Source organism: Myotis lucifugus, unplaced genomic scaffold (assembly GCF_000147115.1).
Source record: "Myotis lucifugus unplaced genomic scaffold, Myoluc2.0 scaffold_3, whole genome shotgun sequence".
In the NCBI taxonomy this organism is placed as follows: Eukaryota; Metazoa; Chordata; class Mammalia; order Chiroptera; family Vespertilionidae; genus Myotis; species Myotis lucifugus.
In genome coordinates, this window is record NW_005871051.1 from 14882218 (window position 1) to 14898121 (window position 15904).

The window sequence follows — 15904 nt, forward strand, 5'->3', positions numbered from 1 at the left end:
AATATATACATATATATATATTTATATTTGATCACGACATCCAAAATCTTTTTTATTTTTTGTCAAACTAATAGCATATTTATGTTATAACAAAATAATTTCCTGTTGGCAAAAAATGTTCTAGAATAAGAATTATTTTTATTAATACACTTGCAACTTTGTGTTCATAATTGTCAGTGCTTCAGTTTACCCAAGATGAACTACAGAGGCATTTTCCATGATTATCTGCCCACATCATTCTTTGTTCCCAAACAGTTTGAACATTGCTTCAGCGCACTAGCAATATTGATAAAGACGTGGGTGAGGGCCCAGGGGGAGCAGCTGATCTGCTGCATAAGAGGATGGAAAGATACCAAGTAAAGTTAAAATAAAATAAATGAAGTCATTCAACCAGATGAAATGCTACAGGTCACTGAAACCTTATATTGAGAAGACATAAAACAGTACACAAGCATGCAGAACCACAGACTCTTGTGCATTCTTATCCCTACATAAGTGAAGTAAAGCAAGGACAGCAAGGCTCAGGGGAGTTTAAACAAGCAGGGTTAAGGGGTTGATAAACACTGCAGCAAATACCACCTCTCCTGGGTGCCCTTGCAGTGGGATTCCCTCTCCTTGGTAAGGACAACAAAATGTTAAAACCTGAGCCTCTCTCTCTCTCTCTCTCTCTCTCTCTCTCTCTCTCTCTCTCTCTCTCTATCTTTCTATCTCTCTCTCAAAAGAGTGACTGGAGGCAGAGCCATATAGTATAGGGGAAGCCTTGAGAAATTTCCAGAGGGGTCTGTGCTGCAGATGTTAAATGCTGCAATATAGGAAAGTAATTTGAGTTATTTATAAAAGAAGGGCTGATTAAGCTGTGTACTTGCAAGTATCGGTACTGGTGCATATCTTTTATTTCTCCCACTGAATTTCACAGAACTCAGGGTAGATAATAAAGCTTTAGATCAAATATATGCAGTCACTCCCATTATGATTGTAATATTGGGCTGGGTGCAAACAAGCCCCAGTGTACCTGAGACTGTAGCAGGTTGCTGCTTGGATTGCTCTCTTTGCCCCCTTTTCTTACCCCAAGTGGATAGTTGGGAATAAAACAGTGAGTCAGTACTGACCTCTTTATTTTTGCTTTTTTTTCACATGGAGTAGAAGAAGGAAGATGTCAACAACATTTACAATGCAGAGGGATGTGCATGGGAATAAACAATGGATGAGAAATATTTTATTGCATGGCAAATAATCAGAACCCATTTATGTCTGGTCCTTGCTTTTCTTAAGCTGTCATTGTTTGGATCCATTTTTTTATAGTCTTTCCTTATGTACCATCATCTTATGTCTTTATCAGTTTTCACCTTGGCCCAATTGACCACCAATTCTACCCCTTAAACTTACATTTCTCATTGTATTTAGCACTTGGTGTGTATACAACTGATGTCCAACTCTGACTTCAGCCTGTTTTTCTAAATAGCTTTATTGAGATGTTTTTATAATCTTGGTTCTTACCCCTGTGCCCTTCCTCCGACTCAATTTCCTCTCCCCTGTTCACCGGAGACTTACTGGGGTCCCAGTAGTAGCCCTCCAGCTTCTCTCTGGAATCACCAGCAAAATACAGTGAATGCCAAACTCAAAGATTAGTTCGCTTTTCTAGTCCCCATCAGTCCTACCATATAACATATGATACAAATAAGGCATGCTAATGTGAACTCATTCCATCTTAGCACACTTTAATATATAAATTGAGACTCAAAATTATTTATCTAACATGATAATTCCAATATACATCTCTTAAATTCCAAAACTTACTCTTTAGAAAAGGCTGAATTTATAATTAATTTTGGCTTTCTAATTTATCAAGTAGGTACCATCATCCCATTGGCTTTGTGGTTTCTCTTAAATTGGGCCAAGTTTAGGACAGGATTCTGTACTTTACTTCAAGTTTAGGACAGGATTCTGTACTTTACTTCAACATGGAAACTGACCTCAAATCCGTGTCTTAAGTCTCTAAATATCCTCCTGGAAAGAGATGTTAATGATAGAGCTCTTACGAGGAGGAAGTTTGACTTCAGCTTAAAAAAGCATCTACCCTTTGTCACTAATATACTAAGGATATGTGAAATGGAAAAATATATATTCATAACTATACAGAATTCTTGTAAATTGCTGAAACATGAAATAACCAAATAAACTTTATTATTGAAATGGGTTTCTTAAGAACATAAATGTGTAATGTAACTTTCCAAACTCATTAAACCAGAAAGAACTACAGCAATTTCATACCATGAAGCTCAATCTGTATAAAATGATGTAGCATAAAATGTTCAGTTGCTAAGATAGCAGGAAAGTTCCAGGAGGTATTTTCACAAATCTCACTGTAGTTAACCTGTTTTGTTGATCTTCTTCATTCCATTTACCAAAATAATGGGGCCTGCCTTACCCAATCTTTGGAGTTTATAATTTCACTTAGTTGAATCTGTGTATTTTGGAATGGTCTTTAACATATTAGAAAGTTCAATAACTTTGTTTCTAAGTTTCTATTTTAAATTTATGAAATAAAACAAGAATGAAGTAAAGGATACAGGATAAATGATATCACGATTGCTTTTAATGTGAGGAAACAAAATATAATAAAGCCAAATGACTTTTGCTCAAGGCCACTGGTCCCCCGTTGTTAAGAATTGTCATTTGAAAAATAATTGGGAAATGCCTGGCTTGTGCACTAACCAAAGTGTATTTTCCCACCACACCATAAAACAAAGATGTATAGATGAGGCGATGGTGCATTCTGAAAGATTATTAGGCTGCATATTTGCATATATGTTAACTTTCTGAGGGACATTTGAATTGAGTTTTGGGAGAAAATCTCTATATGTGTATTTAAGGAATATTTTTTATGAAAATACAAATCTACAAATTTCAGTTGAGCATTTACACTAATTTATTGAAGAGGTAACAAGAAATGGTATTACACTTACTTATAAATAGTTGATTTAATTAACATTAGCTAAAATTTGACTTTATCCAACCTGAAGACTTTTCCTAGAGAATTGATTATCTTTGGAATTAAGCTAAAACTTTAGTTTAAATGTATAAATTTATACCACCTAATTCAAGAATAAATCATAGATTTTTTGGGAAGTTTGTGGATCTGCTTCTTTACATGGGGTGAGAAAGACCAAATAATTTATATCTTGTTAAAAAAAAGGATTAGGGTTGAGTCCTTAAACTGATAATATGGGTAATTGTGATGATATTGCATAGTGTGTGTGAATTTGCTCTTTGATAAATGGCCTTTTGCTGCACAATATCTATTATCTAAGTCACTTCTAGAGGCCTCTCCCATGGAAGAGCCAGACAGGGATCCAGTATTGGCTGCCTCCTTCAGTGCTGATGACTGGGATTAGCACTGCCAGCCAGGCAGAAAGGCAGGAAGTGGGGTAGTCCACCCCACTCCAAGGTTAAAAGAACACAGTTGGACTAGAAAAGTAAAAAGGAAATGTTAAGGTTATTGGGGGGAGAAGGGAGACATATGTAATACTTTCAAAAGTAAATAATTTAAATTTTAAAAAAGGAGGATGTTAGCCTTTATGACTACACTCCTGGGCATCCTATATAATAAAGAGCTAATATAATAATTAGACAGGATGGCAGAACAACCTTCCAGAATGACCTTCTGGAAAGACCAGTGGGCGGGGGTGGGACTGTGGGGCCTCGAGGCAGCTGGGCTGAGAGGGCCTACACTTGCACAAATTTTGTGCATCGGGCCTCTAGTTATTAATAAATCTGACGAAGGAGTGAAAATATCCCATCTACTCAGTGAAAAATAAAAGGAAAGTACTACTTTCCAGATCTGGGCAATATAATTTACACTTAACATGGAACAAAATCTACAATATCCCAGTTTTTAAACTTAAAGTAACAGGGAAGTGTTAAAACTTCAAATTTTCGTATTTTCTTAGCTGGCTTCTGAAAATGAATGAACCTGATATCTTATTTTGACAGATTTCTAATTATTAAGTTTTGTGCACACGTTTGTTTTATGACTTTTATTCCATTTTTGCTTTGCCACTTTTTTTATTGTTGATACTATTATAGTTGGCCTCCATATTCCACCCTTTGCCCATCTCCATCTAGTTTCTTCACCCTGCCCTCTGGAACTTCACACTATTGCTGATGTCCATCAGCTATGCATATATGTTCTTGACTAATCTCTTCACCTTTTTTATTCAGTCCCCTCACCCCCTCTCCTGCCAGATAAGTCAGTCTGTTCTGTATATCCATGCCACTGGTCCTATTTTGTTCATCATTAAAAGCACACTTAAATATTTAACGTTCTTTATTGGTGAGAACAACTGTGAGTTGACTCTTCCTGTAGGTAATGGTGTAAGTGTTAATATACTAAAGTGACACTGGTCATACCTAATGAGGAGCTATATGTTAAATTGACCTAAGACATTATTCTGTGTCCTAGTTTCTTCTCTTGCTTCCCATTTTCTCATTTCCATAGAGCACCTAAAGGGATCTTTTAAATAATTAGCAATCATATAACATTCTCCTTTGTAAAACCATTCAATGATCATAGGATAAATTTCCGTCTTTTTTTCTCAGCTGATGAGGTCCTACATGATCTGGTGCTTGGTTTCCTATTGCTCCTCATTCATCCTTAATACAGTCCTCCTTGCCTGCTCTCTTCAGTCTCCCAGGCCTTTCTTCTGTCCCTTGAATACCCCAACTCCTTTCAGCCATGCAGTCACCTGTGTTTGACTACCCGTCCTTAAATCCTCCTAAGATACTTCTTCCTTCTTGCCATTCTGATGTCAATGAGAATGTCACATCTTCAGCAAGGTCTCCCGTTACCACCTCATTGACTATAACTTTCTTCCCCCAGTCATTGTCATGCCACTTTACGTTTCTCAGATAGCTGGGTTAGTGTGTTTATTTTAATGTTGCTGCCCCCCCCACCAGATTCATATGTGAGCTTCCTGAGAGGGATGCCTCTATCTGTTTTGAAGATTCTTAATAGATACTTTTTGAAATAAGAAAAAAAAAGTTGCATGTTAACAAATGCTTTGTAAATCATGATTCATATCTAAATATAAGGTGCAATAATTAGCTGAGCAACAATTGTTAAGTCTTGTCTATATTTGCCCTGGTAAGCTGTATGTAGACATATGTCATGTGTGAGTGTGTGCTATCATTTAGAGTAGATATGTGGCCAACAAATATTCATGGGGCACATATTTTGATACTTATATATTTTCAAACCACCACGCAACTTCTATGCTGGAAATAATTAGAGCCTGTGAACCAAAGTGAAGGAAACATTCACAATGAAAGTGAAGACAGGGATATCTAATTAGCCGTTCTTGTGACAATCTTTTTTTGGATTAATTTTCTTCTCTTTGAAAAGTCTAATGGTGGTGCTTATGTCACCGACTTTACTGATAATTAATAGTGTTCTTCATACACCTACACATATTCTCTCCAAAATATCCTTGTGTAATGCCACTACTGGAAAGAACAATTCAATTAGAGAGGAGAGCTTTTGGAGTACAAATCAGATGGTCTATTGTAGGGAATGTGCCCTATTACAAAAGAGAGCGAATCTCTGCTAGAACATAATATTTTATGTAACAGGCCGGGTACATTGTTTAACAAAACATTTTATGGATATTTCATCAGGACACGGCTTGGTTAAAGAGCAGGGCTAGCATTTACCCACGTTTTCCTTTTGTGAATCCTTAAGACGGTTCCTGTACTATTTCCACCCTAGTCACAAGCTTATTAACTTGGGAATGAGGTGACAGGGCCTTTGTCTTTGAATCCTGTAATTATAATTAATAGTAAGTTAAAGGGAAGCAGAAAGCTTATATTCAAAGTTTAAAGTGAAGTGACTCTGGCACTTAGGGCAGGTGCCAGGAAGATATTTAAAAAGAGCTCATTATTCTTATTAATTAGGGCTTCGGGAAGACATCTCTGAGAATGCAAGTCATTCTGTGGTGACAAGAGGGACACTTCTTTGTGGACAGAGCCCAAGGAGAGACTGTGCTGTCTTCATTTCAGCACGCCCAGGCCCTACCTTAGCAGAGGGCTTCCTCCTGGCCCACAACTGCTTGGTGCCAGTTGTATACCTGAAAACAGGGAAAGGAGTCAGTGTGTGCACACTGTCCACTGTTTCTCTGAATGCATTCCTGAAAACTGTGCCATGAGAAAAACTCCACTGAACTTTTGTGTTCATTTGTGAAAGTATTATATCTGAGGGTTACAATTCAGTCAGGAGATTTAACTTCAAATCAAACCCAGCAATGTCCAGGGATTATCCAAACCCACCTGGGAACATCATTTATCTCTAAATATCCATAATTTTCAGTGTTAAACTTACTTCCCATGATTATAGAAGTTAACCGCCAGATCACAATGAAGCACAATGATGTTGATTAATGATATTAGCTAAACTTTTATGGAGAGCTGACCATGTTCAGATATTGTTCCAACCACTTTACATAGATTAACTTATGTTATCCTCACAACTTCCCTATGGATCAGTTTTATCATTCCATCCTTTTCACAAATAAGGAAACTGAGGCTGAGAGGTTGTATAATATAATCAGCTAATAAGTATAAGGGGAGCAAGTATTCAAATCTAGGCAGCCTGGCCTCAGAGAGCTTGTCTCTCTGTACGATGATAATGTTCATTGAGCTGTCACTACATGGCCAACCCTGTTCTAGTCCTTTCTTGTGTTAACTTATTTAAGTCTCGGAACACACCTATGAGAGCAATGCTATATTCTTCCTATTTTTCAGAAGAGGAGCCTGAGGCAAAGGCTGGTGAAATAACTTATCCAAGGATGCCTAGCAAGTAAACACTGGAGCAAGAGTTCAAACATATCTTAGTGTGAAGCCCACAGCCTTAAACACTAGTTACTCCGTGCCATGCAAGTGATTTGGAACAGGCTCAAAAGCCAAATTTGGCCCATTTCCTGGATTTATAGCACAACCTCATTCATTCATTTATATGTTACCTATTGCTGCTTTCATGCTACATTGGCAGATTTGAGTAGTCACAACAGAGACCATATGACCCATAAATTACTATCTGGCCCTTTACAGAAAAAGTTTGCCAACCTCTGCTTTAGAACATATGTACTTTTTCTCAATCATCTTTGATCCATACATCTACCACTCTAAACCTAGCCAGTGCCTAACTAATAGAAAATAAGTGACAATAGTTATAACCTTTCATACATCCTTAGAAAATGACAAGAAAAAGGTCAACTTTTTAGAAACTTCAAGATGCATCTCAATAAATCCCTGAGACAGAAATAAGACAACATTTGACTTAGCATTTGTTCCTGTGTCATCCAAAAAAAGGAAAAAAAGCAGCCGAGACTCTGAGCTCACTCTACAGAGAGACATGGACTCTGGGCACAGTCCACTCAAATTCGTGTCCTCGCCCTGCCACTTCCTGGCTTTGTGACCTTGAGCTGATCGCTTAACCACTATGTGCTTCAGTTCCACCATCTGCAAAGTGAGGATACCCGTAGACCTAATTCACAGGGTTGTCATGATCATTAAATGAGTTAATGCATGCAATTTTAGGATAAGAACTGACTCCCATGGAGTGGTAGTTATTTCTCTTTTCTTCAGGTTCTTTGAAAGACTGATGCAGAGATAAATAGAATGACAAAAGTTGAGCCCTCAGTATACCAGGAAAATTATCAGTGCTTATTAAATACTAGAGGCCCAATGCATGAAATTCGTGCAAAAGTAGGCTTTCCTTCCCCTGGCTGCCAACACTGGCTTCCCTCTGGCACCGGGGACTGGGCTTCCCTCGCAGCCCCGGCGTGTTCCAGAAGGACGACCGGAAGGGCATCCAGGCTAATTAGCATAATACGCTTTTATTATTATAGATTCTCTTACATTTATTGTTTACAGGACATTCTATAAAAGAGGTGATTAAAAAGTCAATGCTCTCTGACAACTTGAAGTATAATACAAGGCTCATAATTTTAGCACAAGAGAACAAATTAAATACCTTATCAAGTTCAAAATGCAGTATATCAGCCTTATGTAGACAGGGATGTAGGAGGGGTGCTGTCACCTGGTTTCTCCTACAACACCAGAGCATTTCACCTGTCAAGGGCAGAGTCCTCTAACCCCTTTAAGACTATTATGCCAGATGGTACCCAGCTCCAAAATATACACTGACAATTCCTAGATGGTTTCTGTAACTCAGGATTTAATGTGTAAATGACTTGAGCATTTATGGGAATGATAATAATTATTTTCAATCTCTATAATAATTATTATTGATGTTTATAATGCACATATAAATAATAAACTATGAAATATTGACATGAAGTAGAAGTAGCTAAAATCATGACCCTTGAAATCTAACTGCCCTGAATTCAAAGTCAGCCGTCTATCCATTACCAAATGCAAACTTGAGCAATTTACATATCTCATTAAATCACAAAACTAATAGTGCCAAAATCATTCACTCAGATATATATTTATAAATATATTTTTATTGATTCCAGAGAGGAAAGGAGAGGGAGAGAAAAACATCAATGATGAGAGAGAATCATTGATCAGCAGCCTCCTGCATGCCCCTTACTGGGGTTCGAGCCCGCAATCTGGGCATGTGCCCTGACTGAGAATCGAACCTTAACCTCCTAGTTCATAGGTCAGTGCTCAACTACTGAGCCATGTCATTTGGGCTCAGTCTATTTGAAAAGCGCTTGCTGAATAGCTATGTGCCAGCATAGTTGGAGTTGCATATATATAGCAAACAAAGCAGTCATACACCCCGCCCTCATGAGCTTTAATTCCACTTGTGAAAATTAAAAGCATTTTGTATAAGTTCTGGTGCACATTAACTTTTCAAATAATATTGGATATCATTACCATTAATTGATGATGATGGAGGAGGAAGTCTTCAGACACCAGTACCTCGTTATGGAGTTGATAACAACACTAAACTTCTGAATACGGGGAATAGTGCCAGTCCATGTGTCTGTTCTCCATTTTGATCATCTCCCCCACAGAGTGATCTGAGTTGGGAGTTCTTAGGTGGGGATCTTGATCACCATGACCCAGTCTCTGCTGATGCTCTTGGTTAGTGACCAAATCAATAACAAGTGTTTATGGGCTAATGGGTGTGAAACATGTGAAGCACTAAGTTCCTTCTGATATATGCTGGAAATATTTCTGTTCACTTAAAGAACATTTCATGAGTGAAGTAAAATACATTCTTTGCAGAATAGAATATCAGCATTTGACCGAAATTTGTGCAGAACAATTAGAAAATGAGAGATAATTTTTTTAAAAGAGTCCATGTTAGAAAATGAATATATGAACAAAGACAGGAGAGTGGGATCAGTCTATGTAAAGTTGAAGTAGGAGTAGATAGAGGAGGCCCCAAAGCAGAAGAGATAAGAATCTGGAAACCACTTCCAAAACTGATGAGGCACCAATGATTTGTGTTTATTTATATTTTTCCTTAACTCCTACAAATAGCTCCCCTCACAGAAGTCATTTGAGAAACTTATCTTTCAAAGTTCGTAAAGACATCAATGATTTAGTTATCTTCACTTAAAGAGGGTAATTTATCATCTAGTCGAGTGTGCATGTGTCTGCCAGGAAAGCTGCGAGCCAACATACATCATACTCATAGCTTCAAGGATTTGGTCTGCCTTCTTATGTGTATTTGAATATAGAATTCATTTCAGCCTGACATTTTTTACCTCTCATCATATTTTTCTTCTAATTAAGTTCTATAAATGTATCCTCTACCCAGTTTGAGCTGTAATAAATTCCTTTCCTAAATTGGCCTTCTGAAAATCACAAACCAACATTATGATGAATTGCAAAATGAAAAATTTCCCTTCCACTGTGTTTATTTTGAGGAGGGAAGTACTGGAGAAAAATGAAACAGTGCTCCACTAAAAAGAAGGCCCTGCGCATAGTGGTTACATGCCTGTGATTTGAATGTTTGCAACACTGGTTGACCCTAGCAGATTTCTAAAACTGTAGAGGTCTAGTGCAAGAAAATGAATTTTCAGTTCAAAATTTTGAGGTCAAATGGAAGGGATCCATAATGAGAAAAGTTTTAATCTCATGTTATCCCTGGAACTACCCATGTAGGTATAGACTGATTATATATATATTTTTCCCTAAAGTCTATATTGAAGAAGAAAGGGACAAGGCCATTCAGAGAATGCACTGTGGGAGAAATTAATGGGTAATTTTTATTTTTAAGCCATTGTTTCATTTCACTATGTAGTCAAGCAAAAGCATTATGTCTTAGATTTGAGAGGGCTATGTTGAAATAGAACAATTTGTTGCTATTATTTAGGCTGGTATTTTAATAGGTGCTTAACATTGGGCACATTTGTTCCATTACATTGTAAGGCACAGATGAAACTCTATATAAATAAGATTAGAGCATGGCCATAGATGAAATATCAGGCATTAACCTTGTAGACTCTTGATTTTGGAATGGTTTAGCTCCAATATTTGAATAGCCAGAGTGATCATAGCCTGGTTCAAATAATTCTGCTTAATGTGTTAAGTGATAATTTCACATACTTCTTTCTCATTTCCCCCTATGCCTTTATAGAGTGGGGAATTGCCTGATGCATCCTGAATTCATTACTGTAATTTGTGTACTGTGCATTGACTGAAACCACTTTAAGTGGCATATTAGCACAGAATTTGAGCTCCTTCGCTTTGTGTAGATAGTAAGCCATGAAGTTAATGTTTCATTTATAGCATTTATTAAAGGACTATGATGGTGGTTATGATTTATGATCTTTTCCTGGCTAATGCCTGGTTTAAGATATACTGTAATCTGCAAAGAATTTTGATTTTCTTAATAATTACCATGGCTACAGGTCCAACTATCCTAACACTGAGTTATCATTGGCATCACTTTTTCTTACTAAAAAACCCCCAAAACCAGAATTATTGTTTTAAAATTAGAATTAGACATGAGCAATTACCTAAACCAAGCATCTCATTTGACACATAAGGAAGCCGAGATCCAGTGAAGTTAATTAGGTTGATGGCAATCAGAAAGTGATTAGTGTTAGAGCTGTAGCCAGGAGGTAGACGCTGGTTCCCCTGAGCTCCAGACCAGCACCCTAGGAACTGTCCTGCCTTGCTGAAGTGGAATAGCCACTGCCATTTCCTCTGTTCACAGTGTGAAAGCATTGCTCTTATCACCCCCTAACTCTCTCCTCTGTCTGACTGCAGCATCCTGATGCACCCCAGCAAGGACATGCTAATCTCCTGCAGCGAGGACCGCCTCTGGAAGGCAGTGGAGCTTCCCAAAGGCAACGTGCTTCTCACAGGAACCGGCCACACCGACTGGCTTTCCAACTGCTGCTTCCATCCCAGGTCAGTTCACACAGTCCCGGAACCAGCCGAATCTCTCCCGGGAATGCACTTGGCTATTCTGTTTCTTCACTCTCCTGGCTTTTTAAATTGAAAGATGAATAATAGACTAAAACTGTACATGTTTCATATGTACAACTTGATGAGTTTGGAGATAGGTATATATCCTTAAAACCATTACCACAGTCTATCCTATCAATATTTCTATCATCTCGGAAAGTTTGCCGCTACTCACTTTATTTATTATTGTTGTTATCATCACTGGAACACTTAACATAAGATATACCTCCTTAGCAAATTTTTAAGCACACAAGATAATAGATCTCTAAGACTTACCTTGTATAAATGAAACTTTGTACTTCAGTGATTTTGATGGCACTTTTTTTTTCTCTGCAACCTTACAACCTGAATTTAGAAAAGTGTAGATAACGTGCTCCTTTGGCTTTCATTATATTGACTTTATAGATTGATTGCTTTTGATATTTGGTACCTGTAAAACTTAGTCACATGCTGATACATTTAACAGAGTACAGAGCTTCCCAGAAGAAGCATTATTGATGCTTCTTGTACTCACAAGCTCTGACAAGACACATGGCTTTCTAGAAAATAATGCATGCTAGTGTTTACTTTGCCTCAGTTTATCATGCAGGTTTTTCTTTTAGAAATAAGTTATCTACCAAAAAGGATCAGAAGATAGTGATCAATTTTGTTAAAAATTAAATGGCAATCAAAATATTAAAGAGATTAAAGTTGAACTGAAAGCATTGAGTTCTGTAGTTTTCAGAATTCATTGAATTTTTGTACTGCAAAGGCCAAGGACACAGAAGGAAAGATATTGTTAAACACATAGACACATTAAAAAGCTCTGCCCACAGGTGTTTGTAGTCAACTCCCACTGCCAATTCCAACTGACTTCTCATGTTCATCATTGTACTCAACACTTGTAAATAGTCTTGCATCCGGCTCTTTCTAACACCGTATTATTCTTGGAGACTCATAGGTTTGGTGCAATTTCTAAACCATTCCATTGGGAAATTTTGTTCTTAGGAGGACTCTTATTGATGTATTTTCATAAAACTCAATCTTTTAAAAATCTTGGTATGATCCAATATAATAAAGTGTGCCCTAGCTGGTTTGGCTCAGTGGATAGAGCATCAGCCTGTGGACTGAAGGGTCCCAGGTTTGATTCAGGTCAAGGGCATGTACCTCAGTTGCTGGCTTGATCCCCAGTCCCTATCAAAGCATGTGCAGGAGGCAACTAATTCTCGCATCAATGATGTTTCTCTCTCTCTCCTTCTCTCTGAAATCAATAAAAAAATATTTTAAAAAAGTAATAAAATGGTAATACACAAATAGACCAAAAGGTGGAATGACTGGTCGCTATGATGCGCACTGACCACCAGGGGCAGACGCTCAGCGCAGATGCTGCCCCCTGGTGGTCAGTACGCTCCCACAGGAGGAGCGAAGCTCAGCCACAAGCCAGGCTGATGGCTGGCGAGCTCAGCAGCCTGCCTCCGAGGAAGTGTAAGGATGTCAGACCTCCCCTGAGGGCTCCCAGACTGCAAAAGGGTGCAGGCGAGGCTGAGGGACCGCACCCCCTACGCCTACCTCCAGTGCACGAATGTCATGGACCGGGCCTCTAGTTGTTAATACAATTAGGAAGAAAGAAACTGAGTTAATGAGAGGAGTAAACGATTTTTTTTTTAATTTTTGAAAATTTTCTCAAAGTCTAATTTATCTTTAGTGCTAGATGTTTGAACTTAAGTTGTGAGCATGTCTGCATTCTGAACCTGTTAGGAACATGAAGCCCATCTTGTAAGCAGAGACAACCCAATTAGAAGTGTAACCTATCACTTACGGAGCTACTGGGCACAGTAGTCAGATTTCCATAAAGCCCAGTTACCATGACAGCCAGTGACTCAGATATTGTCTCATTAGTTCTTGACCAGCACAGGTTCTTTTAATAGATTTTCCCATTTTCCCACTCAATTACTGAAATTAAAATGAGGTGAAATACACCATTATTCACTCATAATATGAATTTACATTCAGTACTTTTTTGGCAAAATTGTAGTAAAATGCAGCTACACTGTTTGCTTTTTTCTAGTGCACGAGATAAAAATAATGGGAGAAAATACATTTAACCAAAAGTGTTTTTAAGTGAGTGATATTTAATAGCAAATATTCTTTGGTAGATTAATTAAAAGAAATACATTATTGTCAAAATAACAGTAAAAATCTTTTTTTTAAATAGAGATTGATTTGTTTTATTTTTTAATTAGAGTTTACATTCATTATTATTTTGTTTCAGTTTCAGTTGTACAATCTAGTGATTAGACAATCATATGTTTTACAAAGTGATCCCTCCAGTATTTCCAGTACCCACCTGACATCATAAAGAGTTATTATAATATTATAGTCATATTCCCTATGCTGTACTTTACATCCCTATGACTAATTTTTAATCCCTTCACCTTTTTCACCTAACCCTCTCCCATCTGGCAACCATCAATCTGATATCAATTCTGAGTTTATAAATCAGATCTCATTGTATAATGAATGCTTAATATATGCAAATCAACACTGAAGATCATATATGTGTAACATATATAAAATACATGCACATAACATGTATTTATATGATGCTTATGTCCTAAAGGTTGTTGAAATTCATGCTTTCCAAAACTTATATTTGTGTCATTTGATTTTTATTTTGGCTTAAGTAATTTAGTAAAAAAACAGTTTCTTTTTGAAGACAACATTTTTTCCTATTTCTCTACATGCTTTACCTATAATTTAAAAATAAAACAAAATAAATTTGATTCTAATATGATACTTTCATATGTAGTTGTTTCTCCAGTTAAAGAATGCCCATCTCTGTGATCTGCTGGATTCTGCTCCCCGGGAAGAGGCCCAGAATAGACACACTATACGTACTGACATCTGCCTAATTGCTGTGCCCTTCACAATGAAAAATAAATGTGTCCATTTTATTCTTACTTATTTTTTATTGTTGGCACTATTACAGATGTCCCTCATTTCCCCCCTCTCTAGCCACCTCCATCCACCTCTCCTGTCCCCCGCCTCTGACCATTTTTTTCTGTAACTTCCAATTGTATGTATTCTAGATTACTACAAAGTTTAAGCCACTGTTTCTCCTGCAACAATGATATAAACCAGACTTCTTTTGGGGGTCAGTCCTATTTGATATGACAGTGGTACAGCTTGACTGACCCAAATCAGTCTTCATTGCCCTGTTTCCCTTGCCCTACCAGACATCATCAGGACATAATCAACAAATACAACACTCATAGTGATATTAATGTGGGGCAAAAGAGACCGTCAGGTAAAAACCAACCTGGATCACCTGAGGATTCAGACAATATGATGTTGAAATATATAGAATGAAAGATCTTATAAATATGTACAAGAAGATGCTGACAATGCCATTGTCATCAAAGATTTCAAAGTATCTTTCTCAGTTTTTAATCTGTCAAGAAAATTACAGTGGAATTAGAGGGATTAATAAACTAGTAAGCTCTTTAATAGTATATATCTTGGATATTGTACTTTATGAAGAGAGAATACAAATTATTTTAAATCATTCATTGTTAGATTTTTTAAATGTATAAATCTTACATCAAAAATTTAGCAATTACATAAACCAATATTTGCAAACAAGATTCATAAAAAAGGAAATAACATATCAATTACTAAAATATAATAAAATCTGAATTATCAAAAAGCAAATAAGTGAATATTGGCCAAAGAAGAACTATAAATAGATGTTACTTAGTTGGTAAACAACCACAACCACAATACTTATCAAACTTGAGATGTAAACAAAACTATATTCAGAGTAAAATTCATAGTTTTAAATGCTGTGTTGTTAAGCAAAAAATAAAAAAATAAGTGAATTATGAATTCATATTGAAAAGTAAAACTGGTCAATGAATACAAAAAAGCAAAAGAATGAATAAATAAATTAGTATAAAAATATATTAATTCAAATTTTGTTTTTCTGAGAGAAAAAATAATAAAACAAGGAAGTACAATAAAATAAGTAGATACCTCAAAAATTTCTCGAGAAATAAAAGTGAGCAGCATAAATATAAACCTTAGAAATTTGAAATGAGTTAAAGCCATATATGCAGATACTAAAAAATATATATGTTGCAATTTTTTATAAAATAATACATTTCTATAAAAACAAACATTCCCAATAATGAATCAAGATGAAGCATAAACCCTGAACAGATAAACATTGGGAAAAACTGAGTTTTTGAACTTCTACTTGCATTCCCATCTTGAGCAGGTTTATGACTGAGTTTTGAAAATCTTATTTTTAAAAAATCAGTTAATTTATTTTTAAAAATATGTTTTTTATTGATCTGAGAGAGAGAGAGAGGAAGGAAGATGGGAGAAAGAAACATGGATTGTCTGCCTCCCGCACACACCCTACTGGGGATTGAGCCTGCAATGCGGGTATGTACTGTGACTGGGAATTGAACTTATG

General features: G+C 36.7%; 1 protein-coding gene across 1 annotated transcript in view; it reads left to right on the forward strand.

The window, feature by feature from the left end:
* SPAG16 (sperm associated antigen 16) overlaps positions 1–15904 on the forward strand; it is a 606360-nt gene that overhangs the window by 255728 nt on the left and 334728 nt on the right. Inside the window, exon 13 of the mRNA XM_006082484.3 lies at positions 11248–11391. Within this exon, the coding sequence (XP_006082546.1) occupies positions 11248–11391 (144 nt within the window). The remainder of the gene's footprint in view (positions 1–11247; positions 11392–15904) is intronic.